General features: G+C 38.0%; 1 protein-coding gene across 7 annotated transcripts in view; it reads left to right on the top strand.

Moving 5' to 3' along the window:
• HS2ST1 (heparan sulfate 2-O-sulfotransferase 1) overlaps window positions 1-21103 on the top strand; it is a 168816-nt gene extending 147713 nt beyond the window's left edge. For 4 of the 7 annotated variants that reach the window (XM_070267352.1, XM_001494558.6, XM_070267353.1 and 1 more), the window contains exons 4-7: window positions 2367-2505; window positions 13179-13276; window positions 15181-15338; window positions 16182-21103. In XM_070267352.1, the coding sequence (XP_070123453.1) occupies window positions 2367-2505; window positions 13179-13276; window positions 15181-15338; window positions 16182-16408 (622 nt within the window). In that variant the 3' untranslated portion in view covers window positions 16409-21103. Of the gene's footprint in view, window positions 1-2366; window positions 2506-13178; window positions 13277-15180; window positions 15339-16178 lie in introns of all 7 variants that reach the window. The other 3 variants (XM_005610449.4, XM_070267351.1, XM_070267349.1) reach the window with 1 other exon arrangement.
• The last annotated feature ends 6063 nt before the right edge of the window (window positions 21104-27166 follow it).

Below are 27166 nucleotides of genomic sequence, written 5' to 3'. Positions count from 1 at the left end.
AACCTGCTGCTCAGATTATATTTTTTCCCTTTTGATCCTCAAATAACATCAGCGATTCCTAGCAAATATGCTCTTGTCTTCCTAGGAAGATCATGTTCTAACACATCAGTGATAGTTTATTTTCCTGGACGAAGATGGGTTTTTCTAATCCACCTGAGCCCTCTTGAGGAACAGCTCAGATGAATGGCCAGCTGGCCACTTAAGGGTGGAGTCCACGACCACAGTCCTTCTAGTTGTGCTGTGTGGGATGCTGCCTCAGCATGGCTTGATGAGTGGTGCCGTGTCCGTGCCCAGCATTCCAACTGGCAAAATCCCGGGCCGCCAAAGTGGAGCGCGCAAACATAACCACTTGGCCGCAGGGCTGGTGCCGCCCCCCTCCCCCCATGTATTTTGTTATTGCCCCTCTACAGTTTATTCCATGGCAGCAGCCTATGGCTTTTCTTCCCCCCAGCTTTACTGACATATAATCGACATACAATATTGCATAAGTTTAAGGTATACAATGTGATGATTTGATACACATATATAGTCAAATGTTTACCACAATGAGGTTAGTTAACACATCCTTCACGTCACATAATTAGCATTTTGTCGTTGTTGCTGTTGTTATGGTGAGAACGTTTAAATTCTACTCTCAGAGCAGCTTTCAAGTACCCAGTACAGTGTTAACTACAGCCACCATGCTGTGCATTGGATCCCATGTCATGATGCTGCTCTGCTGCCTCAGGCAGGCCTCCCTCCTGATGCTTATAATGTCGACAAGGCCCACACGTCTGCACTTCCTCCACCCCACCCCCATCTCTCTACTCTCCTTCTCTGTTATTATCCCCTTCCTGATTCTACTGCAGCCGGATTAATCTCCTTGCTATTTCTCAAAAACACCTGACGCTTAGCTGCTTCTGGGCTTTCATACTTGTAAGTCTCACCTTCCTGGGACACTTTCCCCCAGATACCTACATGGCTTCCTTCTCATCACATAGGGCTAGTGATGCCTTTCTGAAAAAGCCTGCTTTGAATTGTACTCTCCCCACTTCTCCTGGCACTTCCTATTCACTTTCACTGCATCCTTTTTCTCCTTTGTACTTTTTACCGCCTGACATAGTTTCTTAGTTGTTTATATTCTGTCTCCCCCAAGTAGAACGTTAGCTCCAGAAGGACAAGGAATTGAGTCTTTTTTCTTTTTTCACTGCTATATTCCTAGTATTAGAATAGTGCCTGCATATATTGGATACACAAAAAAGTATTTTTTGGATGAATTAATGTAATAGGAAGAAACAATAGAAAGATGAGAATGGCATTCTACTTAAGGAAGACAGAATGAGCAAAGATATATAAGGAGAAATAGGAATAAGTATAATACTTTGAGGAAGGTAGAAGAGGGGAGCCTACCTATAATAGATGGTATCTTGTTTGAGGAGGGTTGAAAATAGGTAGATCAATAATGTGGTACCTAAGACGTAGCCAGGCAGACATTAACAACCAGGCAAAGGAGTTTGGGTTTGATGTCAACATAAACAGTAGAGTTATTTCAGTTCCTCAGAAGAGTGATCTAACAAGTGGTGTTTTAGGAATATCGGTTGAGAATTGGTATGGAAGATAGATTAGACTGGATGCAAGAAAATCGACTAGGTTATTGCAGTAATCTAAGCAAAAGGCCCAGGAAGAGGGCAATGGTGAAGAGAAAGGGGGTGATGAAGACAGGCCAAATCCGTGGGAAAGACTACAAAAGAAAAAATCAAAAGGTCTTGGTAACTGTCCTAAATGAAGAATAAAGGAAAGGGCAGAGTCAAGACAACACTAAGGCTTCAAGTCTGGGGCAAGTGAGGATATAAGAACAGGGAGCCAACTGGACAGTCTAGGGTCTGCAAGGGTGATAAAGTAAAAGCCTTCAACTCTGTCGTTCCCTAGGGAAGTAATGCTGAAAACTTGATGTCTCTCACTTATATCTTATCTTTAAAATCAGCAATAGTAGAAAGCAGACTCAAATGGTCGCACTTGTATGTACTTACACTGTCCGCGTTGATCATGTTTATCTAGTTTGTTGGGCCAGAAATGAGAAATCATTGCTACAGAAAATTAAAATGTTTTACGTAATTCTTCCCAGTAAAATTTAAAATTATTTTTTATTCAATTTTCCATTCTCTCCTTTATCTTAGGCCATAATTTTTAAATTCTTATTTCTTGTTTACTTTATTATAACATAAATAATCATAAAACATCTCCTAATCTCCATGTATTCTATTTTGTTTAAATTAATTCATGTTCTTCTTTACATATAGAATCAATACCACAAACTTATAATTTTAGGACACCCCTAAACAGAATGAAATTGTCGATGTCACCTTTTAAATTTTGTTCTGTTTCAGATTTGGTGTGAAGAAGAAGCCAATTTACATTAATGTCATAAGGGATCCTATTGAGAGGCTCGTTTCTTATTATTACTTTCTGAGATTCGGAGATGATTATAGACCAGGGTTAAGAAGACGAAAACAAGGAGACAAAAAGGTAATAGTTTCAAGATTTTTATAAAGACAGTTGTTTATGAAATGTAATGAACTGTGTGCTTTTAAAATTTATTACTGATTATAAATGTACTACCCGCTTATTGTGGAAATTTTGAAAAGAACCCAAAAGTATAAAGAAGCAAACGTACAACTACTCTATGGTTGATATTTTAGAGTGTACATAATTTTTTGTCATTTTCAAAAATATTTTACTTTTGTTCCAGGGCTGAATATTTCTTTTACTGTATAGTCCTATTAACAATTTTCTATGAGGCCATTATAATTATTCACTAATAGGATGTATGTGTTTATGTACTTTGGTTCTCCTGGTCTTGTGATGTAGTTTATATTGATTTGCAGCCATCAGTTTAGAGAAACTGTTTTGCTAAAGCAGTTATGTTTTTCAGGCAAGGAGAGAATAATGGCTCTACAGAGCTCTTACTTAGTAGCTTCAGGTTTGGGTTGTCTTCTATTTAAGTATGTCCTCTGAGGAGCACCAGAGTTGTTTTTCTGAGAAACCCAACTGATTTGTCACTTTTCTAGTGGAACACCTTTGCTGGGACCTTATTGCTCTCAGGATTGCCCACGGCATAGGAGACACAATCTGACATAACCTGAGACCCACCTCTCCAGCCTCATTTTCCCTCAGGTGCCCGGTGCTTCAGCCACGTGAAATGTCATTGTGCTCCAAACTTATTATTGCTTTATACTTTCTGCACACGTGTTGTTCCCTGTACTTAGAACGTCTCTGCTTCACTCTGGAAAACTCTTTGTCCACCTTTAAGATCCAGCTCAAATGTTACCTCTTCCAGAAAGCCTCCTGTGTTGTGCCAGGCAGCCCTTTCAAGGCTCCCAGAGCGAGCCATTCAACTCTCTATTTGTTAAGCATTTATCTTATGTATTTGAGTTATTTGTTTACATATATGTCTTCTCCAAAAGGTTGTGCACTTCCTGAAGCAGGGGCTGCATTTCATTGATCTTTGTTTCATTGTTTAGCACCGTGCCTAGTTCATCTGCATGTGCTGAACAAATGGTGGAATGAGTGAATTCTGCACCTTTTAAACCTCAGATGTTGCACAGAAGTGATGCTCGATGCTTAATATGTAACAATTAACATCCAACAATTAATTTTTTTTCTAAGTTATATGTGCCCTCTATGTCACATGAGGAGGCAATGGTTTTTTGTTTTCTTTTACTTTTTTATTTTCTAGAAATTGCTGTGTGTTTCCTTTGTCTCAAAGCTTTAGGCAGAAGGTACTGATCTAAACACTGATAACTGACCAGACCTTTTTTTTCATGTCCATCAATCTCTTAGCATTATTTAATCTTCTAAAAATGTATATACTTATGTTATTTTGGAGATTCTGCAAAATTTTATTAAATCTAGTAACTCTTTTGTGACATAGTACTTTAGAATTAATGGATAGTTATTTCTAAATTCATTTCAATGCTTATTTAAGAAACTTTTTTTTTTATTTTAGCCCTAACATTTACACTTAGGTCTTACTCAGTAAATGTTAGTACCCATCTTTCTCTTTTGACCAAAAGAATGTTAATGTTGGTGAGGAAAAGATTTGCAGTCATGTAGGTTTCTACATCCACCATTTGTCACTGTCAGCCCTGGATACCATAGTTTTGTGGTTCTATCCTATGTCATTTGGGGAATTAGGTAATAATAATAATAAAACAACAATAATAGCTCACATTTATTGAGTGGTTATTGTGTTTCAAGCGTTGTTTTAAGTTATGTATATGTATTTTTTCAGGTAGCCTGTAGGACAATTCTCTGGGGTAGTTGCTGCCCTTGTCTCCATTTTACAGATAAGGAAACTGAGGCACAGAAGGTTGAGGACCTTGCCCAGTGTTACACTACCCATAAACAATAGAGCTGGAATTTAAACCCAAGTGCTCTAATCCCGGAGCTCGCAGCTGTCATCCCTCTCTTCCCTTGAAAAAGGAGGGAGGGAATGCAACATGCTCCTCAACACTTTCATGTGAGAGGTGTTCCGAAGTTGCATATTCAGAATTCACAAAAAAATCCAGGCAGATATTTTAACATCATTTCCCTTTCACATTTGAAAGTTTTAGGTAGATATGCCCTTAAGTCTAGAGATTTAACCATTCTTCACCCCTGATGATGATAGGGCTTGGTTTGTTTTTGGTTTTTTGTGTCATTATAAAATACATATGAATACACTTGTTTATTTAGATGTAATATTAGCAGCATCAGTAAAATACTGTTGTATTACCTTAATTCTCATGAAGACAGGGCCATCTTATAAATGCTTTATTAAAGTGAAAAATTACTTTGTTTTGTGATAGACAAAATGGACCTTTTCAGTCTTGAAACATACACATTTTTAATAATTTGACTTGTTTTTCATGACACAAATGTTGGTAACATTCTGGGACTTAAAGAGTTAAATGATGCTGTTTTATTGCAAAACTCCTTAATACCTTTAACTGGCATGAATTTTCATTAATGATCTGTAAAGTTGATAAGACTGCATGGCATGTAACATTTTTGAAAATGGCAGGGTATTTGAAGATAATGGGGATTAAAAGCTGGCTATGATGTTGTAGGAAATACCTTGCAATGGCTTCATTTCCATGAAATTGTATATTATTTGCACCTCAAGTGATACTTTGAAACATATTAGATAACAGCTTGGCACTCATGGCAACTATTACGTTTTAAACTGTAGTACTGAACTGCTTTCTGGTTACACTGTCAAACAATAATTTCAGACACATTTCAGGCATATGTACACCTATGGTAGCTTTCTAGAATTTTACTTGATTTAATCTTTGCCCAGTACCTGGAAAATAGAGATAGTGAATAATCCAGAGGTCAGCATTGAAAAACTTTAAATCAGTAGTTCTCAAGGGTTTTAGTCTCAGAACTCCTTTTTTGGGGGATGAGGAACAGTAGCTCTGAGCTAACATCCGTACCAGTCTTCCTTTATTTTGTATGTGGGATGCCGCCACAGCATGGCTTAATGAGTGGTGTAAATCCACGCCTGGGATCCAAACCCACGAACCTGGGCCACTGAAGCAGAGTGCACTGAACTCAACCACTATGCCACCCGGCTGGCCCCTCAGAACTCCTTTTAAGTCTTACAAATTGTTGGGAACTCCTAAGAGTTTTTGTTTATGTGGGTTATATCTACTGATATTTACCAATCAGTAAATGTACCAATCCACTGAGAAATTTTTAAAATATTAATTAATTTAAAAATAACAGGAAACCCATCATATGGTAATGTAAATAACATTTTTTATGGAGGTAACCATTTTCCAAAAAAAAGTGGCATTTTACATTTTTGCAAGCTTTTAAAATATCTAATTTAATATAGGCAGCTGGATTTTCATATCAGCTGCTAAATTAGTCTGTTCAATATGTTCTTTTTGTTGAAGTATATAAAGAAAATCCAGCTTTACACAGATATGTAATTGGAAAAGGGAGGATTTTAATAGCCTTTTCAGATAATCGTGAATATTCTTCTTTAATACTACACTAAAACTTGACAAACTGTAGTTTCTTAAAGTTGTTGCAGTATAGAATCTGAAACCATAGCAGTGAGCTTTTTGTGGTCTGCTACATTAACATGTTGATATATTTTACACTTTGAATGGATTTTTTAACCAAGCATAATTTCATAACATCCTGCATTGGTCATTTGGAATATGTTAGTTCACAGAGTTATGTGGATCTTCCAAATGTTGACACATTTCATTATGTAATGTCAAAATTTCACATTCATTGATATCACCACTGATTTTATCAGAAAAGTCTTTAAATATTGGGAAACTGTCAAGCTTATGGTGGCAGATCAAGTTTTACAAAATTTTATTTTTTTGCTTGAAAGCTTAACTTTTATCACAGGATTTCTCAACTTTAATACTATTGTTGTTGCAGGCCAGATAATTCCTTGTTGTAGGGGGCTGCCTATAGTTGTAGGATGTTTACCAGCATCTCTGGCCTCTACCTAGTAGCATCCCCTCCACACCCCCTAGTTGTGAGGACCAAAGATGTCTCCAAACATTGCCAGATGTCACCTGAGGGTCAAACAGCTCCAGTTGAGAATCACTGGGCTGCTAACACTGTCAGTTGTTTTCTTTCAAGTGACAGGCACACTTTGTTCACTTTGAGAAAATATCTACCAAATACCCAAGTTTGAATAGCCATAGTTTGTCTCTCAGCCTTTCAGCATAGGCCTTCTTATGGCTTCCAAATAATATTAACTGCACCTATAATTCTCATCACTCACAGTTTGTAAATATGTAATATTCTATATGACTTCAGCTTTGTACTTCCCTATAAATTATTAGACATTTTTTGTTAATTGTTGTTTTATTAGCAGAACACCAAGGGGGTTATACTTATGGAAAGAGTAAGTAGTTATGTGTTCTGAATAACAATCTAGAGGAGAATCAGTTTATGTTGTTAAGGAAGTACTCTCTGGCCCCAGAGATCACACTTCCCACCCCCAATATTAGGTAGAATATTCTACCTAAAAATATGTATTAAGTTATAAAAGATAGTAATGGAGTTAGAGGAAATACATACTTAGTACTACTGATCTTACCATTGGCTTACAAAATGTTGCCTCCATAGTCCTCAACAATTTACAATCCTCTGACCTCGTTTGCTTATGGAACATGAATTTTACTATTCTGTCTTACAAAGGCATTTGACAACTTATTGTTTGCTTAGAAAGTATTTTATATATAAAAACTACCGCAGGAAAGCAATATAACATAATAGCTTTGCAGTTGACATATTTAAAGGTTAGGTAACGTTTTGTTAGACCAGTTTTCTCTATCTCAGTAAAAGGTGCACAACCCAGAGTTAGCCTTGACTTGTCTTCTTCCCAGGTTTCTGATTGGACCATAGGTGGTTCCTTTCATCAAAAAAGACAAAACAGAAGGAAGAATCAGTTGTAATGGAGTTGAAGAAAGAGATGAGGAGTTCAAATTGGACATTATTTTTAGTTGTGTCTAAGCAGGTAGAGATATCCACTAAAAATTATATTTGTACCCCAAGCAATAAGTCTAAACTAAATCTTAGATTTGGGAGTCATCAACATTAGGTGGGAGTTGAAACAGGGGATTGAAAGAAATTGCACTTGAAAGACATGTAGTGTATGAAAACAGAACTGAATGAAAAAGAAGAAAAAGGGGTGCAAGTATGTTGCTATGGCGAATGCCAGCAGTTAAGGAGCAGGCAGAGAAAGAGGAGCGTGCCAAGGAGACTGAGGTCAGAGAGTCAGAAGACAAACCTGGTGAGTCCTTGAAATGGATGGGAAAATAACTTCAATTGCAAAGAGGTTAGTGAATTGAGGATTGAACACTGTCCCTTAGATTTGTCAATGGGGAGATCATTAGGGATGTCAGAGAAAGGAGTTTTAATCCAAAGGGCTTGGGAGTAACTGAGAGATGAAATTAAGACCGAGAGGAAGGACTACTCTTGAGATAGAAGTTTGACTTTGAAAGGAACAAAAAAAATCAGGAAATGTTTAAGATGACAGACACTTGGGCATATTGATATATCTGAAGAGAGCAAGGGGTGGTGATAGAAGAAACTGGAGAGAAATTGATGGAGCAGAGTCTTAGACTGTTAGAGGGGTGAGAATGGTATTCAAAGATAGACGGAAATACGTCTTTAGAGACAAGGGTGGCAGTGGGGGCTACGCACACAGATGAGCTGTTATCTGAGCAGGAAATCGAGGGCGCTCACTCTTTGCTTCAGTTTTCTGTATAAAATATGAAGCAAGATCATTTGCAGTAAGATTTTGAATGTAAATGTAATTGCCATCACTATCAAGTGTCAAATTTTGTTTAATTTTTTAACCTTCAGTTTTAGGAGTTAGATGTCTAAACTAATAATCTAACTGGTCTAAAGAGTATTTTTATATTTCATGCTTTTAAAAACATTTGTATCTAGTTCACAAAGAATTGCTCTTTCTTAGCATAGATGGTTTTTAAGTGAAAAAGCTGATCAAAACTTTTTATTTCTGTGGTGTACTGGTAGCTGGGTTTTGTGGGAGAGGAAGAGAATCTGGAGTGTTTTTATTTCATTTGTTTGTTTTACAAGAGAAAAATATTTATTTATAGAAAATTCTATTTTGAAATGTGACCAAAATATTTAGGAAAAGGCTAATAGAAGTTAGCAAGTAAGCAGGACAGTCTTGGTGACCAGGCCTTTGAGTGACAGTCTTCTGTGATGTGAGTAGAGAAGCCCGAGTGCTGATGTTACTGCCGGAGTCATGGCAGCACCTCACCCTAAGATCTCAGTGGATCGGTTCATCAGGTTGTACGCAGTAAAGATGGTGTTGAGTTGTCTGGATTTGGTTGTCTCTCTCTAGGAAATACTTGGTTTACTGTATTCATCAAATATTCATAGAGAAATGAGGGAATTTCTGTTCTATGCTAAGATCTGGCACACTCATATACGTTCACTAATTATTTATTATAGCTTTGGGGGTTTTTCTCCACATCTTCCTTGCTACTGGCCATCTTTAGGTTGTGTCTTTTAGTTGATAGGAATGAAACACCTCCCCCAAATGATTAGAAGGAATCATAAAGGAAGCAAAACCCAAACTATTTTTCCACTTCTTAGATTGTCTAGTAAAACATTTGGTAGGTGAATTAGTTAGAGTAGATGCTAAGCTTCTAAAACAAAGAAACTCAAATAGTTTGAATAAGATTATTTCTGTCATACACAAGAGCCTGCAGTGGAGGCACCCAGGCTCTTGGAGCCACTTTGCTCTACACTATCATTCAGAGACCTAGGTTCCTTCCACACTGTTACTCTCCTCCTCTTCAGGGGGTTGTCCTTATGTGCTTGATTGAATTTGGGTCACCACTACATCTGCCTTCCAGCCTCTGGGAGGAAGAGAAGTAGAGGGCAAGCAATTTTGTTCTAACCAAACGACCCAGAACTTGCTCACATCGCTTCTGCCTCCAGTCCACTGGCAAAAACTTAGTCACATGGCCCTACCTAACTGTAGGGAGCTAACCTCTGTGACTGTGGCAGAAGGAAAGAGTGGATTCTGGAGGTAACCCTGAGACTGCCAGGATGGGCCAGCAGAACTAAAACTGCTGGCCAGAAATTGACCTGGAGATTATCTACAGATTTTCCGTCCTTGAAATACTAAAATGCTTCAAGAGCACAGGAAATAGGAGTTGGCTAACTAGAGAATTTGGTTTAAAATAGCTATCCTGCTTGCTTATTCACTGATCAGTTTTAATTCCAATGGTAGATATTTAAATTCCCAAAGTTGTTCACATAGTAACTCTATGGAAACATTTAACACCGCAGCCTCTTTTAATATCCTAGTTTCTTATATTTAAGCAAAATCTTTTTAATGTCTTTGACTCTTACACACACGCACACACAAACCGTGATAGAGATTGTGAGTTCACCCACAGTCTACCTCGGCAATTCATTCCTTTTCTGTCTGGTACTCTAATCAGACAGAGGTATAAGGAAGCACCTCTGAGCTTCAGAGTCACCATACTATGATCTAGGGCCTGTCTGAAATCGGAAGGACATGGAATCAGAAACCTTCTGCTATATCATCACTTGGTTCATCAAGCCAAAGCTTTCTTGGAAATTGGGACATGGTAGAGATAGATAAATACATAGCTTGTTTTATTTTATGAGCTACAAATTAGCATAAATGATAATAAAAGTACTTTTTAGAAAGTGACTTAGGCCAGCAAATCTAAGTCAGACCATCTACTAAAATTCAGAAATAATGTAATAGCCGTTGAAATGGGGTATATGAAGTCTTAAGTATACACTGAGGTCTTTTCACTTAAAGTTATTTTCTTTATTTATTTGTATGTGTGTATGTATGTGTGCCTGTGTGTGTGTATGTGTAGAGAGAGATCCTAAGAGAATTTGAGAGAACTCTAAGAGATTGTCAAAATGCTTCATGAAAAAATGTTACTGCCCTATCTTCATCTCCACTATAACTGTGCCTTTAATACTCATGTAAATCCCCAAAATGCAGTCTTTCCAGCCATTTACAAATATCGATTGTGCAAACAATTTGAATAGCAATATATTGTGGGTTATGGAGGGCACAAACACATACTGCATGATTCCTCCAAGAAGTTTTCACTGTAATGAAAAAAAAAAGTACATGAAGCAAGTACTTGAGATAAGGATGTATATATAGATATACATACCTGGATCCTCAGAGCTGGCTAGTATGAGGCAGTATATAATTAATTTATACAAGTTCAAGGAAAATAAGAGTGACTTTAGGCCAGAGTAGTCATTGGAAAGACAGTCTTCATGTAAACTAGCTTGGGAGAGGGAAGGCAGTATCAGAGGAAGAAAATGTAGTCATCAAAGGTATTTGGATTGGGAGGTACATATGACATGCTAAAGAAACTACAAAACAAGTTAATGTGGTAAAGACGGAAGTTACAAATAGAGATAAAGCTCGACTAGCACACTGAGGTCAGAGTATGAAGCATTCCTTAAGGCCAGAATAAAGAGTTTGGAATTTTTTTTTAAAGATAGTGGAAGCCATTGAAAGTTTCTGAGTAGAGGATGTTAGAAGTGACTACTTAGACTAATCTGGTAACTGTACAGAGCAGACTGGAAGGAAGGGAGGGAGGGGAGCCCACTTAGGAAGTGATTCTAAGAATTGAGACACGACATTGTGAGATCCTGATGGAAGTAAGATTGAAAAAGAAAAGGAGGATTGGAAAGACATTACCTCAAAGATGTTAGGTGAGGGAGAAGAAAGATTAAGAAATGTTCTGAGACCTTGAGTCTGAATTACAAGGGGCAATGTAATCCTTTTGCCAGAAATATTGAATATTAGCTAAACTCGAAATTCAAATGAAAATGCACACGAGATATTAGAAAATAGACCGGAAGTGATGGATATGGGGGTACAAATTTGGAAGTCTTGCCTAGAAATTATAAATGAAGCCAAGGAAATGTGAATAAGCTAAGGAAGGGAGGGAGTAGGCAAAGAGAAGATAACTGAGATGAATTTCCATACTTAGTAGAAGGAACAAAACATGCCTTCAAAGAAGATAATGATGTTGCATTCAGAAAGGTACAGAGAACAAACAAAAGCCAGAAAGGGGAGTGTTGGAAGAAAAAGCTAACAATCTATCAGTGGCAGAGAGACCAAGAGATTTTCAGAAAGGAGAGAGTGGTCAGTGGGGCCACGTGCTATGGTGGTCAAGAAGAACAAGAACCAGCAAAACTTTGTATTTGACTATTAGAGAGGAGCAGGGGGGAGACACAGACACACACGTCCATTTACTGACTGCCTACGACGAACCAGTCATTATGGTAGATGCTTTCACATCCATGATTTTATTTCTTCCTCAAAGTAAGATTATGTTCTTTTTTAAATAAGAAAACAAACACAAAACTTAACATTTCCAGGTTCAGGATTCAGGGTTCAGAATTCAAGATCCATAGGTCTTTTCACTGTAGTATGGTGAAGGTTATCTGTAAACAAAATGGGCAAGTGAATTGTGGGCTGCAGTTTGCTGTTGCCTCTTGAATGTGGCCAGAATAAAGAGAATAATTCCACTACGGCTCCACCTGTTCTAGGTCTAAGGGTTTTTTTGGCCCCGTTGTCATAGATTTTTGGTTGACAGGGCTGTTGAGTTTATCTAATTGTATACATCAGAAAGTGAGATTTGAAGGCTTTAAAGACTTACTTAAAATCGGGTTAAACCTGGTTCTAGAAACTTGGAAGCCTTCCCTCAGGACTAGATGGCTCACTGCCAGAACCAGAGCGCCCAAGGTTGTTCCTGGTCTCTCTCTTTACCATTTCAATAGATAATGCCTGCTGCTAAAATGCCCGTGACACACAGACAGCCCTCAAGGAAGTAAAGTTGATTAATTTGAGATTTGTAACCTGAGTCTCTTTCCCTGTTAATTAATTCAGTCCGATGCACTTGGAGAGGAGGGCATGCAGGTCACAAGTATCTGAGGTCCTTTCTGCTTTCTACCTGATTTTTTGCTTGTTTTAATGAGGTAAAGAGAAAGAGATTTAAGTGTAGTCCTACTTTATATTCTTTTTAAATGATTATTTCACAAAAGAGTACCTTTTTTTTTTTTTTTAAGATTTTATTTTTCCTTCTTCCCAAAGTCCCCCAGCACATAGTTGTATATTTTAGTTGCTCATCCTTCTAGTTGTGGTATATGGGACGCTGCCTCAGCGTGGCTTGATGAGCGGTGCTATCTCGGTGCCCAGGAACCGAACCGGCGAAACCCTGGGCCGCCAAAGCTGAGCGCGCGAACTTAACCACTGAGCCATGGGGCCAGCCCTGTAAAAGAGTATCTTTAGCCTTGTTTTATTTAATTTCCTTTGGTAAGGGGATAGAAAATATAAATACACAAATTCAACATAAACCAATACTTATGTTCAAGGACAGATAATTATCTGGAGGGGTTTCCATTCGTGTAGCGAAAGAAATCTTATAAACATTGGCATAAAACAAAGACATGAGAAGAATCCATGGTGAACCTTCCTCAGTATCTCAAGTATGTAACCCGCCTGTCCCTTTCATTCATTGTCTTGTCCCACCCTTGCCACCCATTTATTTAGTAACCTCCTGCATTAAGACATTTGATAAGTGAGACTTGGGTTTATGGCTCACATGTGCTCTTTTTCTTGCTTCCAGACCTTTGATGAATGTGTCGCTGAGGGCGGCTCAGACTGTGCTCCAGAGAAGCTCTGGCTTCAAATCCCATTCTTCTGTGGCCACAGCTCGGAATGCTGGTAGGGAGATCAACTTAGCTTAAATTGATCATCTTCTTTATCTCGATAACTTGTATTTCACAAGTGTGAATGTGTTAGTCAGGGGCCAGGTGTAAGGAAATTATGACAGACCAGACTAAAAAAGAACGTGTAATTAATATCTAGTTTTCTGATTACCTTTAAGTACATTAAAAAGATTCTTCGTATATAATATCCATGCAATATTTTCTCAAATGCTGGTTTTTGAATTTTTTGTTTGTTTTTGGTGGTACATGTCTTGCTATATTCCAGCAGAGCTCTTAATTAGAGGTCAGGGGTCATTTCAGAAACCTCATTTTCTCCCTAGCTTACTGTTTTAGCCTCTTCACGTTAGATCAAGAAAAGGCTTAGGGGGTAAATTACTCACCTGGTTTTACTGTTAAACTGATTTCGACTTTGAGAGAAGCCAAGGTTATGGATGTGGTTTAGTCTGCTAATAAACATGAGGTAGGAAATAAAGATATTTTACCTTTAATAAAGAGTTTATTTCCTCAGAATGTGCTAAGTTTTCAGTTTTTAAAAATAATGGTATGTATTTATTTGTTCTAATCAATCATTTTAATAGGAAAATTAGAGAAAAACAGGAACACATTCAAAGTTAGTATTTTCCTTAAAACTATAATGAAAAATTCAAGGAATGTTTTCTGTTCTTTTTTTCGTTGAGACATATTATTTTGTTACTGTGAACCTTAAAGTACTACTCAATAGATTATATCAAAGCGTAATAATAGGATAAGAAGAATTAGCATAGGAAGAATGTCTTCTCAATTTTTAGTCATTTTCTTAGAACAGGGATTGGCAAATTACAGCCTGAAGACCAAATTTGGCCCATCACCTGTTTTTATAAGTGAAGTTTTATTGGAACACAGCCATATCCATTTGTTTACTTACTGGCTATGGCTGTTTTCACACTGCAAGACAGAGTTAAGTAATTGTGACCAAGACCGTATGGCCTGCGAAGCCTAAGATATTTACTCTGCCCCTTTATAGAAAACGTTTACCAACTCTCGCCTTAGAACAAAAAAGAGTATTGTTCTCTTGGGCATTATTGAGGAGATTTTAATTGAACATCTTTAGTATATTTCATAGATTCATAGAACTGGGAGGGACCTTAGAAATCAACTAATTCATCCCCCTTCCCCCCACCCCAGCTTTTTAACGGCTGAAAAACACAGTGAGAAAGGTGAAGTCAACAGCTCAATATCCCAGTGCTTAAAGGAGAGCTGGAATTAGGATTAGGGAATGTCAGGGCTAAAAAGAACCAGAAAGTAGAGTTTATTTAGGGCCAAATCTCTATTATAAATAGCCATTAGCTGGCAATGTAAAAAATAAAAATGTAAGATTCTTAGCAGAGCCACTTCTTATTTCCATTCCTTAGAAACTTCAGAAAAACCTAAACTCACAAATTAAGATAAGCACTAAACACAAATTGCTTAGACCTTCCTTACTAGAGAGAGAGCTCTTAAAAACGTAGTTTAGAGTAGTTAAAAAAAATTAAATATACTTGCACTAAGTCAGGTGGGAGGAATATGTGGTATATATATACATATATATATATGGCATATATATATGTATATATATACACATATACATTATATACAATATATATACAATATACATTTTTTAATTGCCTTCAAACTAAACTTTGTTTATATTAAGTGTCCTCTAGGAAAGTCTGAATTAGCAGTGCATAGTTAAGCAGAAACTAGGGAGAGAGGCAAAGGAGATTAAAAATGGGTGCCTCCCAAATGACATCAATAAAAGGGCATTAAGGCTTTGGATGGACATGATTTATCTATTTTCTCCATAATATATACTGTCAAAGCCATTAAAGATACTTAGCAGATTTTGCAACCAGGTTTTTAATTCCTTTCCTTTGGTTTTAGGAATGTGGGGAGCAGGTGGGCTATGGATCAAGCCAAGTATAACCTAATTAATGAGTACTTTCTGGTGGGAGTTACTGAAGAGCTGGAAGATTTCATCATGCTGTTGGAGGCGGCGTTGCCCCGCTTCTTCAGGGGTGCCACAGAGCTCTACCGGACAGGTATACCAAGGACAGGTTTCTTTTTAAAGCTGTCCTTAATTTTGTTTGCGACTTGAAAAATATATGTGATTTGAAGTTTCTTGAGTAAAGCGTAAGAAATAACTCCAAAAAGGCAGGTATATTGTCTGTTTCTCCTCACCATTTTCAATACCAAGCAGTGTTGGACACACAGATGGTGATCATTAAATATTTTGTGGATTAATAAACATGCATTAGATGATAATTAGAAGGCATTGGAAGAATAGTGAAAAGATACAAACTACAGAACGAGCCTTAGAAATGTGTGATATTCAATAGCACAGTCACTTTCAGGTATGTAAGACTGTATGTAGTGACTGTGCAATCTAATTCTAGGGTTTTTGTAGATTTTTTTTGCTGTTCTTTGATAAGATGCAATCATAGGAACTCTTTTCATTGGGTATGCATATGCTCTAGCTTCTAACATATAATTATAGAGAATATAGGTTATAAAAAATTAATAAGTTTGAAAATAGGTATTTTATCATATTTTAAAAAATAAACTAGTCAAACCACTGAGTAGTTGAGAATACAGCATGTAAGGTGACCACTTACACTTGTTCAGTGGCACTGGCTTACACTTACCCTTTACTTTACTGTTTGACATCTCATTAAGTCTTTAACAGGTTAAAGATTTACATTATAATAGAGTAAGTCACAGTTCTAGTATGATTAGGTCACCATTTTTGCCTGAATGATATTAATACAAAACAATTGTGTTCCCTGTCCTTCAATTACCTTAAACCATCTCTTCCAACAAAGAGGCATTGATCTTTTGTGTATCCACAGAATTATTTACCTTTTCTTTTTTTCCTTTGTAAGTAGGAAAGAAATCGCATCTTAGGAAAACCACAGAGAAGAAACTGCCCACTAAACAAACCATTGCAAAACTCCAGCAATCTGACATTTGGAAAATGGAGAATGAGTTCTATGAATTTGCGCTGGAGCAGTTCCAGTTCATCAGAGCCCACGCCGTCCGGGAAAAAGATGGAGACCTCTACATCCTCGCACAAAACTTTTTCTATGAAAAAATTTACCCTAAATCGAACTGAGTACCAGGTGTGACTGTTAGATTCTTGAACTAAGACATTGACCCTGTCTTCACCTGTTTCTCAGCTCCACAGCCTGCATTGCTGAGAGGTGTAAAGACAGTTTGCGTTGCGCCGAGTTAGGAAACAGTAACGTCGAGGAAGTAGATGCTGGCTGGTATGGCAGTGGGCTCAGAAGTTTAAGTTTCGGCCTTTTTTTTTTTTTCTGGTTAAAGTTTGGTGGGAGTTATGACCTCCTGCCTGGGAAAAAACCTACACATCACCTAAAACAAACACCTAGCAGGTCTAATTGAAAGCTAAACACAATTTTAGAAAAAGTTCTGACATTCTGTTTTTGATAAAGCATTTTTTCCACTAACCGTGAACGAAGATGCATCCGTCTGTCACTTCCACGTTCACCTGGAGGGCTGGGTCACAGGCCTCCGCTGAGTAGTGTTATGAACTGTTTGGCAGTGTGCGCTTTGTTTTTGTGAGTCACGTCTCATGAAATTTATTGGGACGTTTGACCATGTTTGCTAAAAAATGTCTCTGCAGTAGCTGGAATTGCCCATATTTATGTAGGTCATTTTAATTTTCCCTAAAAAAATAATCATTAGTGTTAAAAACCAATTTAAACCATTACTAATACTGTAAAAAGAGTCAAAGCAGTATTTCTCATTCCTGTCTCCCCATGATCTAAGATTGAGGAGATACTTCAAAGAATGTTGACATTGCCTGAAGTTTTAGTTAAAGCTTCCACACATTAATATCAAAAAAGTAAGTTTCATGTTTGTTTCTCCATGGGTTATTCGTAAAACTGTAAACTGAGATATCAGTGACTCCATATTATAACTCCATTAGTGAGCTGTGGGATGGGTAGGATTTTCCTACTTCTTCTGTACTTTTACTTGTAGACTATTTTTACTAAGGTGCTTTATAATGTGTTTTAAAGCATTGCATTTACAAAAAAAAGGAAAATGCTGTAAATATTGCATATTTTATGTATTTGGACCAAAAGGTTATGAGTAATTAGAGAAAAGTGGTTTTGCACCATTTTTATTATGTTGAGTAAAACCATCAGACCTACTGTTCTTGTATTTCTCATTTAACTTTACTGTTAAGACATCACTGAAATGAACTTCAATAACCTTTCAATTTTGATACACAGTACATTATTCATAATTAGGGGCAGTAGTTACAGTGGAAAGAGTACTGGACAAGGAATCAGAAAACTTGATTTCTGGTCCTGGCTCTGCCACCTGGCTGTGTGACCTTGGGCAAGTCACTTAACCTCTCTTTGCCTCAATGTCCTCATCTTGAGATGAGGATAATAATACCTGCTGTACCTACCTCACAGGGGTGTTGTGAGGATTAAATGAGATGGCATATGAAAGCACTTTGAAAACTTATGCGCTATATAAATGTAAGGTATTATGGGAACATCTTTAACATATAGTTTCATACCATTCATTTTTTAGCAAAGAAAGAGAAAAGTCCACTTATAAACTACTTGGAAAAAAAAGTTAATCTTGATATAAATTAGTGTTTGATAAATATCTTCTCAGTGTTTTATCTTCCCTGTTTCAACAACTATTGAAATATGAAACATCTGTGAGCTCTTAAAGATTCATGAGCAGCTGCTTGAGTTCAGGAGGTCCCCTGTTTGAAAACGACTCCATTAGCTGACTCAGGGCAGAGGAAAATTTGCTCTTCAAATTCAGAAGATTTTTCTGTTTTTATTTTACATTACCATTCAGAAATGGTAGCTATTTTATACCTCTGGTTTTTAAGGTATATTTTGCAGAGTTTAATTTGCCTGTACTCTCTTTACCTTCTTCCTCTTCTTAGATTAACAGAGATATTTTGGAAACATTTTCTCAAAGAATAATCTTCAATATGTTTAGTTTAAATAAATATTCCTGAACGAGGCCTCACCAAACTATGTAAGCATTTCAGGCAGGTTGCTTTAAAAGTTATTAATGGTGAGGGAGGCGAGGACGGAGCAGTAGTTATCAAAAAACATTTATAAATAAGTTTAAAGAAAGGCTAAAGGAAGTTGACAGAAAGAATCATTTTAACACCCTTTCCCCCCAATAACAGGAAAATACTAAGAGAACATCAACAGGCATACTTTTCTTATTTGGCTTTCTTTCTTTTTTGTACTTATTAACTTTTACAGTTATTTGTTGAACTATATACAAATTGTTTCCTTGCCCAAAAGTAAGGCACCACTTCAAGGCAGTGGGGTGTTTGACACTGATCTGCTGAGGGCCCCAGCACGCGGGTTATTCTTGGAGTACGTGCTGCATCTTCCTGAGGTTCGTTAACTCTTCTAGGTAACTGGAGCAGCAGCAGTGCACTAGATCAAGGGGTCAGGAAACTTTTTTGGTAAAGGTCCAAAGAGTAAATATTTTAGGCCTTATGGGCCATACAATCTCTGTCACAACTACTCAACTCTGCCATTTTAGCCCAAAAGCAGCCCTAGACAGTACATACATGAATGAGCATGGCTATGTTCCAAAAGAATTTTATTGCAAAAACAGGTGACCTGCCAGATGTGGACCATGGGTCGCAGTTTCCAGCCCCTGTAATAAGAGAAATCATTATTTATGGAGAAATCATGTTTGAATCTGTACTCTAGTGGCCTAAAAGAGTTTATATACTTCCAAAAGCTCCTAACTTATATCCCAGGAATTGCTTTCTGATTCAGGCAGTCTCTCCCACAGATTCATAAACCTTTGTGACTTAGAGTGCTTCTAGGTGGGCGTGTTTTCTTTCCCAGTTGAACAGTTCAGAATAGGGACATTTATTCTGTCATCTTGTAGGGTGGGTTAGGAGTATCCTTCCTGGAGACTGAGAAAGGGTTAGACTCAATTCCATCTGGTCCAGTACAGTCCTAGGAGTCTGACCAGTGCAGACTCTTATAATACTGAACTTTATAAGTAAATAGAACCACTGAGACAATAATGTATTTTTTTAAAGTGGCAGATGTGGTTTTCTTTTTTCAGCCTTTGCGCTTTTTCAGTATTTTGATCATAGGGAAATTTTTTTTATATAATACAAAAGCAAATTAACCACTTTGAATTTCAAAAGATAATGTTATGTGTGTATGTGTATATATCTATATCTATATATGTTTATTTCCTAAAAGAGGAAAAAGTACCTTTTGTTCAACTTGTATCAACTCCTGTTTTCTATTTGCTGTGAAACGACAACTGTTGATAAATTATTGTGACTGTTTTAAAATGTAATGGGAGGATATATTTTGATTTTACCCAGCTTTAATCTGTAAAGTATCACTTAAATATATCTGATAGCAACACTTAAAATATTGCATGGGGATTACTTTTCTGTCATCCATACACATTTGTGCAACTTTGAACATTTTGGGTGCTTCTGAATTCCTGATGATTGGGTTTAAATTATTGAAAATCAGAGAACGTAAACGTACTGACTTTTAAACTTTAAATATTATTTTCTATTCTTAAAGTTCAGTTAATGCCTATAATTTGAAATCTACTGTTGCTCTTTCTCAATATGTGTCCTACTGGAAATTCCTAAAATTGTTAGCGCCATCAGTGATTTACAAACAGTATTTTGATATTGCAGGTGATTTGCTCATTGTATTTGCATAGTTAGAAAGAAAATAGTTTGTAGACAATGATTCTCTTTTTCTAATAAAACGAAATAAAAATTCTAAAGGCACTAGAGAATTTAACTAAAGGCTGGTTCCCAAATGCATAGCTGGTATTTTAATTTATATTCAAATTCTACATAGAGAACATCTGTGTAAACCATCTCTCTGGGTTTTCCCATTGATCAATGTGAAACACACCTATGGTCCTAGAATCCTTTATTATGAGAAGCACCCGGTACTGTAACCTTTTATGAAATGTGTCCTTAAGAGGCCCAGGTGCTTCTACTTTATGATTTGAAAACTTGCCTTTTCATAAATTAGTGCTATTTACTTTGAGAGGAAGCTGAGCAATTGCTGTTAAATTTTTGCATCCATTTACCCTCTGCAAAGTTGCATTATGATGCCAACTGAACTGCTGTTCAGGCAGCCTTGTGAGGGGAAAGCAGCCCTGTTTCAAATGCACTGCCAATTCAGCTCCTCTGGAGCGGAGCTGACTTTCTGATTTCCTGGAGTGGGAATTTTAGAGATGGAAATGGCTGATTAGTTAGTCAGATTTATCCTATAATTTAAGTTCATGCAGCTTTGTGATCTTTGTAGTACTATTTATAAAAGGACCCTAGTGTGATGATCTCTCTCAAACACGTTACTGGTAAGCTATGATTTAGACACACTGGTGCTGTCTATCTGAATTTTAGACAGCTTTTGTAGCTTTCTATTGACAGGTATGTGAGCATCTCTAAAGCAGCGTCGAATGTAATTTTGAGAAACATGGATTGTGTATTTTGACTTTTATTTTATATATACACAGCTAAACAGTGCCTTTTCTCCCTCCCAATCCATGTTGGAAGATGCTCACTCCTTCCTCTGACTCTGCTTTCTTCCCTCCTCTCTCCCCTCTCCCCCGTTCAGTTGACTCATTTATGCAATACTGTTTCCAACTTGAAACCATTTTGTCACATCTGTTGGAGAGATAATCACTCCTTTTCCTTAACATTCTGCCAGCTTTCTGTTGTTGAAGTGTTTCAGTTGATTACCTGATGCAAAAGCTATAAAATAAACACTCCGTGGGAAGGGGAAAAGTGGTTTGGTGTCCTGTTTTAATATTTTCTTCCACAGCCTTGATTCTGACAGGCATTTTCCAAGTGGACTCAGTGTTCAGTGTCATCAACTGAACTCGCAGAGATCACTGCCACCAGAAAGGTGTGCATCATATCAGTCTGTTGTGATTTTCTGGCTTATTTGTGACATGCAGACTGACATGCCTCTGCTGCTTTTTGCTTTGTACTTCGTCGTTGAAATTTCGGATGGAGAATTTACAGGGTGTGCTTAGGATATACACTTAATTAGAAGAAAAAAGGAAATAAGGAAAGGGCTATCAACCTAGAATAAAAAGGAAGTTTGAAAGAGAAAAGTTAATCTGATTAACATTTATTGCATAGTTTAGATATGTCCATAATGTTTCTTTAAGAATATCACATTTCTAGTGATTGTTTTTTCACTCTTAAAGGAGAAACTCTCAATTACATAGATTTCCAGTTCGCAGCCACTGGCTCATTGTTCTGTACAAGTAATTGATTCTTTCTGTATTATATGATATTGGGTTGAATAAAATACCAGTTCAGTGATAAATTTTCTAAATAGGGAATTTGGTCTGTACCCACAGAGGCAGGACAGACAGCATGGGTTTGAGAGTCCACCGGACCTGCATGTAGCGGTGTGACTTTAGTAAATGGAGAGAACAGTATTGGTGTAAAGGTTGGACATGATAGATGCCAAGTGCCCGCGCAGGGTAGACCGATAACCGAATATGGTCAGGAAGCTGACCTGCCCATCTGACCCTGCAGAATACTACTTGTGTCACCTTATGGAAGATATTTTTATAAATATTTTTGAATGCCACTGAGTTTTACTTTTTACTGGCAGCCTGTTAATGTCTCCTTGCTTGCGTGCCTGTAGCGTAGATATTCTTGGTTCTGATACTACTATTGTTTCCATTTACAAATTTCCTACAAGAAAAGAGGGGTGGTGCCGGTTGTTCTAAAGGAGACTGGACTTGCTTATTCCAGAAGTGGCTGCGTCAGCATGTCATATTTGAGCAGTGTGGACTGCCAAGTAGTACACGTATAAAACTCAGGATACCTGAAGTAAAACAATTTGCACTCTGTCAACAGAAAGGAAACTATCCATACTCGGTAAGAAAAGAGGACATTCGCCTTAGAGTTATAAATTAGTTGATCCTTTTAGAATTCCAGGTTTTTAGGATATGTGAAAAATAAACAGTATGCAGTGATTGTTGCCTAAACCTGCATAATTGCACTGTACTCTTATCTTCACTAGCTATTTTTTAAACCAGCGGTTGAACTTCCTGAAGTTTCTTTCTGTAGTAACAAGTACAAAAATGCAAATTCCAAATCACTGTCCCCTGGTTTTCTTTCTCTGACGGAATCTGCCACCTGTTAGCCTTCCTTGTCTTCAGGACACCCTGGCTCCCCTTTGTTCCCACAGGGCACAGGTGTGGCACCTTGCAACAAAACAAAAAATAATAACAGCATCAACAAAATTGACTTCAAAATGCAAATTTTCCCCTTTTGTATGTCAGCAATAACTGGTTGAGCAAACAAGGAAGAAGTGTATAAGGTCACTAATTTCTTTGTGGTTTGCTATATTTCTTCTAGCAACATGAGACTAAACAGATAAGAAAGCTTAAAAATATTTCAAGGGCCTACTTGTGGTCTAATGGACTCCTAGATAATATATTTAGCACTTAAGACCTGCGAGGGGAAACAACAGGAAAATGTAAGAGGGTTTTTGTCTTTTGTGGGGTTTTTTGCCTTTCATGTATTTCATTCTATGAGAGAGAATAAGTCTCTTGATTAGATTCTTTTTTGGTTTGAAAACAATGACTGGGGATTCATGATAAGATAATCCCTAAGTCGTTGGCTAGTTATTCCTTCCTCCCACCTTTCTGCCCTGTGTTTATTCAAAGCCAGATGACCAGTTTGGTCAGATCACTATGCCATGCCCTCTTCTGAAAAACTTGATATCCTTGCTTTTTACCTTGAATATTGAGGTCTCAGACGACATTTGATCTCATATTCCCATAAGATTCAGTACTTGCCTCCTTTTCCCCACAATCCTGCACCACATGCATATTGCCTCTGGAGGAGATTCCCATAGCTGGACAACTGAAAGTCATTGAAAGATGGAGTTACAAGGTTCAGGGAGCTCTAGATTCCCCGTGAAAAGAGGCAGTTTGTATGGTGGTTAGAATGTGGGCTCGTGGAGCATCACCACTTGCTAGCTCTCTGCTCTTGCACAAATTAACCTCCCTATGGCTGAATTTCCTCTGTAAAATGGAAATGACACTAATATCAACAGTTTGAGAATGAAGTGAGATAATATATGTGTAAACTTACTTAGTACTTACCTAGTGCCTGTTACATAGCACTAAAGAAGTGCTGACATCGTCTATGATAAATGTGCAAGAAAAGGGAGGAATCATCTATTTGGATATACTGTGCTGAAGTGTGTATCCACTCATCCATTAACATGTGCCAGGCATGAGGACTGTGAAAGATGAACTAAAGAGGCATGGCCTCTAGTTGCTGAGAAGAGAGAAGGTAAAGAAGAAATACAAAGCATTGTGCAAAATGATAAACCACCTCTTTGTGGTGGTTGTTAAGGATTCACGCCCCCCCCCCCCATTTTAATTTAATAGAGTTAGCTTCATCTCTACATTTTAACCTTGAAATAGTGGAAGCACAAACCTAGCTCAGGGAATCAAGTTCTAGACACCTAGGACCCGTTTGCTCTAAAAGGTAAACCTCCGTGTTCATCTATATGATAGGCTTAATTTCAAGACTCCTCCCACTTCTCTAGACACCTAATTGCGTTCATAGGTTAGAATGGTAAGATTTTACTCTGAGAGGCATTGTTGACCTTCATATGTAATTTTTAGTTCTATTATATTTCAATTCCAAAGTCATTTAAACAAGAAGAAATACAAATAAAGCAATGCACCTAGTCTCAATCTTACAAATGGCTGCATTCTCAGAATTCATTATAAACTGGTTATTTGGAATCCATGTCGAACCAAAGTTATCCATGTGGGCCCGACCCACAAAAGTTAGTTTAAACATTCATGGATTTATCCCTTCATTAGAGCAGAGCAACCTAAGGACTGTGTCCTTGGGGCTTATTGTGCTTTCTGTTTTTCCCAAGGAGATTTTTCAGTCTTGAATCCTAAGCTAAGTAGTTTGTATTTTAACCTATGGGTGATGGGGGTTGGAAGCAGAGGATGGAGTGGGCACATTTAAGTTTTTGAAAGATAATCGCAGCAGTGTAGAGAATGGGCTCTCCGGCTGAAAGCTGGGAACACGAAGACCTTGAGGGAGTTCCTGCGGTTGTCAAGAGAAGTGGTGATAAAATTGGGGAGAAGCAGGTGGAGCTCAGGGCCAGAAACCCCAACATTTGGTGACAGGTGGGATGTGATCGGTAAATGGAGAGTGGAGGCAATAATTGGGGTTTGCAAAACACTACATCTGTACAAATGTTCACCATCCCTTGCCTTGGCCCCAATTATACAGAGATGGTTATTTCCCCTGGGAAAGTTTATAAAACAGGCTAGTGTTTGCCCTAAGAACCTAGGATCACAAAGACAGAATTCACTGTCTTGTTATCAAATATTTGATTCTCACGCCTCCTTTTGCTCATTCAGATTTTGTGTCCTGGGTTAGGGTTTGGGCAAATAACCTCCCAAAAACTTCCCTACTGCCCTGTGGTTTGTTGACAAAGGCATCTAGTGCAACACTAGCTTATCTCCGTGGCTCCCCTAGAGCTGAAACTTCCAAATTAAAGTCATGCCTGGAATGTTTCACATCGTTATAGCGCTCAGAGAATTTATAGGGAAATAGAGGAAACATCGCTGGACCAACTTTTATATTAGGGTTTCAGTCAAAGCTTTGGGCAGCTGGATTACCAGAGCGGTCAGCCTGTGAAGGAGCAGGATGAGCTCTAAGTGCAGTAACTGACCCTCTGTCCAGGTTTTGTTGCTACGTACTCCCTCCTCCTCCCCCAGCCTTCCTGTTAACCAGGCAACAAAATGACAAGTATTTTGAACTGTAAGAATGTTAAGGAATTCCTCTCCCAGAGCAGGCCGCTAGATTCGGCAATCCTCCAGAGGCTGGCAGGCAGGCAGACCAAGAGTGATTATCCTGGGATTCTAGACTCACTGTTTAGTTCCTGTCTCTCCCTGTCCACACCCCACCCCCCTTTCTAATTTAAATGAATCTCTTAGTAGAAACTTGACATCAAAGAAACTGACATTTAAACACCGAATTTGTAATTTTTTAAAAGATCGTGCCTCCTGAAATGACCAAATTAAAGCTTGAAACTGCCTCTAATTGAGTGTTAAAATTTGACGGAGGGGAGACCTAGACCCCCCAAGGGATCTGGCTGCTGAACTTTGGTTTTCTTTCACCAGAGTGAACCAATTTGACCTAATTCAGGGTAGTTTATGTAGTATCCTTAGAGATTTATTTCAAGTGTTTGTGGCAATAACATTTCATTTGTATCCGTTTTACTGGTTCTAGGTGCCCCCTTAATGACACAGCCAGCTTGAGGCATAGAAAACAGCATAGTTTTCAGTCTCGTGTGTTAGAAACCGATGTTTTAAAGCATCTCTGAAACTGACGGGCTGAAGTATACCTTTTCTGGGTAACAGAGCTCACCAGTAATTCCATTTGAAATGGGCAGTGCCTTTCTGAAAATGGCTGACTGGAAATAAGTGACATTTTATTCAACCAAGAGTAACCAGAGACTTATTTTTTTTCCTTTAAAAGTAATTTCCAGAGGATTGGTAATTAGGTCTCTTGGCATAGCACGTTATCTGATCAGACTGTCCTGCCCATCAACAGTGAAAATGCAGGATGTTGATTCAGTCACACATGTTTTTAAAGGAGACAATGGATTTTAAACTCCCTTCTCTTCCTCACTCCTGCTGTTTCTCTGTCTCATATGGGAGCTCTTCAAATAAAACCTTAGACAAGAACAGTGTTTAAAAAGTGGGCCAGTTATATGTTGCCGCTCTATTTCTACCATGCTAATGGCTCCCTACTTGATCATTTGAACACTGATCCAAATCCAGATGGAATTAGATGCCCCTTCCTGCAGCCAGACAGTCTGTAACGTTTGATACGGATCTTCTGAGTGGACAAGATGAGATTAGATTGGTCTCTCTGGGAGCCAACACTATTCATTTTGTAAGAAAGTTATACTGGAGGACTGAGGACTGCCAAGAGCAAAGTGGAAACAGCCCAGCCTTTTCCTCTTATCAAGATCCATAGTTGGTTCCACATTAAGCAGTGGAGCATTCTACGGTAAAAGGATTTGAATAACTAATTGGATCAGAAGCTGAGAAGGAGGTCCCTGCCACCCATGATAGGAATATGAATTTCATGTGTTAAAACTTTATTATTTTTTGTTTCAAGGTATGACAGAGACCGGAAGTCCCTGGCATGGAGTCAGTGGCTATTTTTAGTTATTGGATATTTTTTTCATTTAATTAATATTTATTGAGCCCCACTATGTGCCAGGCACTGCACTACAGAACTCTCTATGGACTATGAACCTTAACCCCTAGAATAATCCTCATATTGAATCCTTTACAATTGCACAGAACGTTATACTTTACCAGGCCCTTTCACATTTATCGTCTCATTAGATTCTCACCTGGAAGGTGGACACCATTATCCTCATTTTACAATTAAGGAAACTGACACAGCTAGTAAGAGAAAGACGGGTCAACCCAGCCCTCACGACACTAGTCCACAAACTGATGTCCTTCCTGCCATCTGCCTGTCTCTCCAAAGGAACAAGGGCTCTGATACAGATTAACAGTTGCAGTGGCTCTTCAATTAGTCCTGTCTCTGGACCAAGCACATCAGCACCACCTGGGAACTTGTTGAAAGGCAAATTCTAGCCCCAGACCTTCCGAGTAGGGCCAGCCATCTTTGTGTTAACAAGCCCTCCCAGTGGTTCTGACGCAGACTGAAGTTCAAGAACCCCAGGACCAGAGCACCCGTCTACAGATGAGAGGACAAGCTGAGCTGGGTTAAGTAACGTGTCTGAGGCCTCTCGTAACAAAG

The sequence above is a fragment of the Equus caballus genome, chromosome 5, assembly GCF_041296265.1.
Source record: "Equus caballus isolate H_3958 breed thoroughbred chromosome 5, TB-T2T, whole genome shotgun sequence".
In the NCBI taxonomy this organism is placed as follows: Eukaryota; Metazoa; Chordata; class Mammalia; order Perissodactyla; family Equidae; genus Equus; species Equus caballus.
Note: the sequence above shows the minus strand (reverse complement) of the source record. Positions and strands in the feature narration are given on the sequence as shown.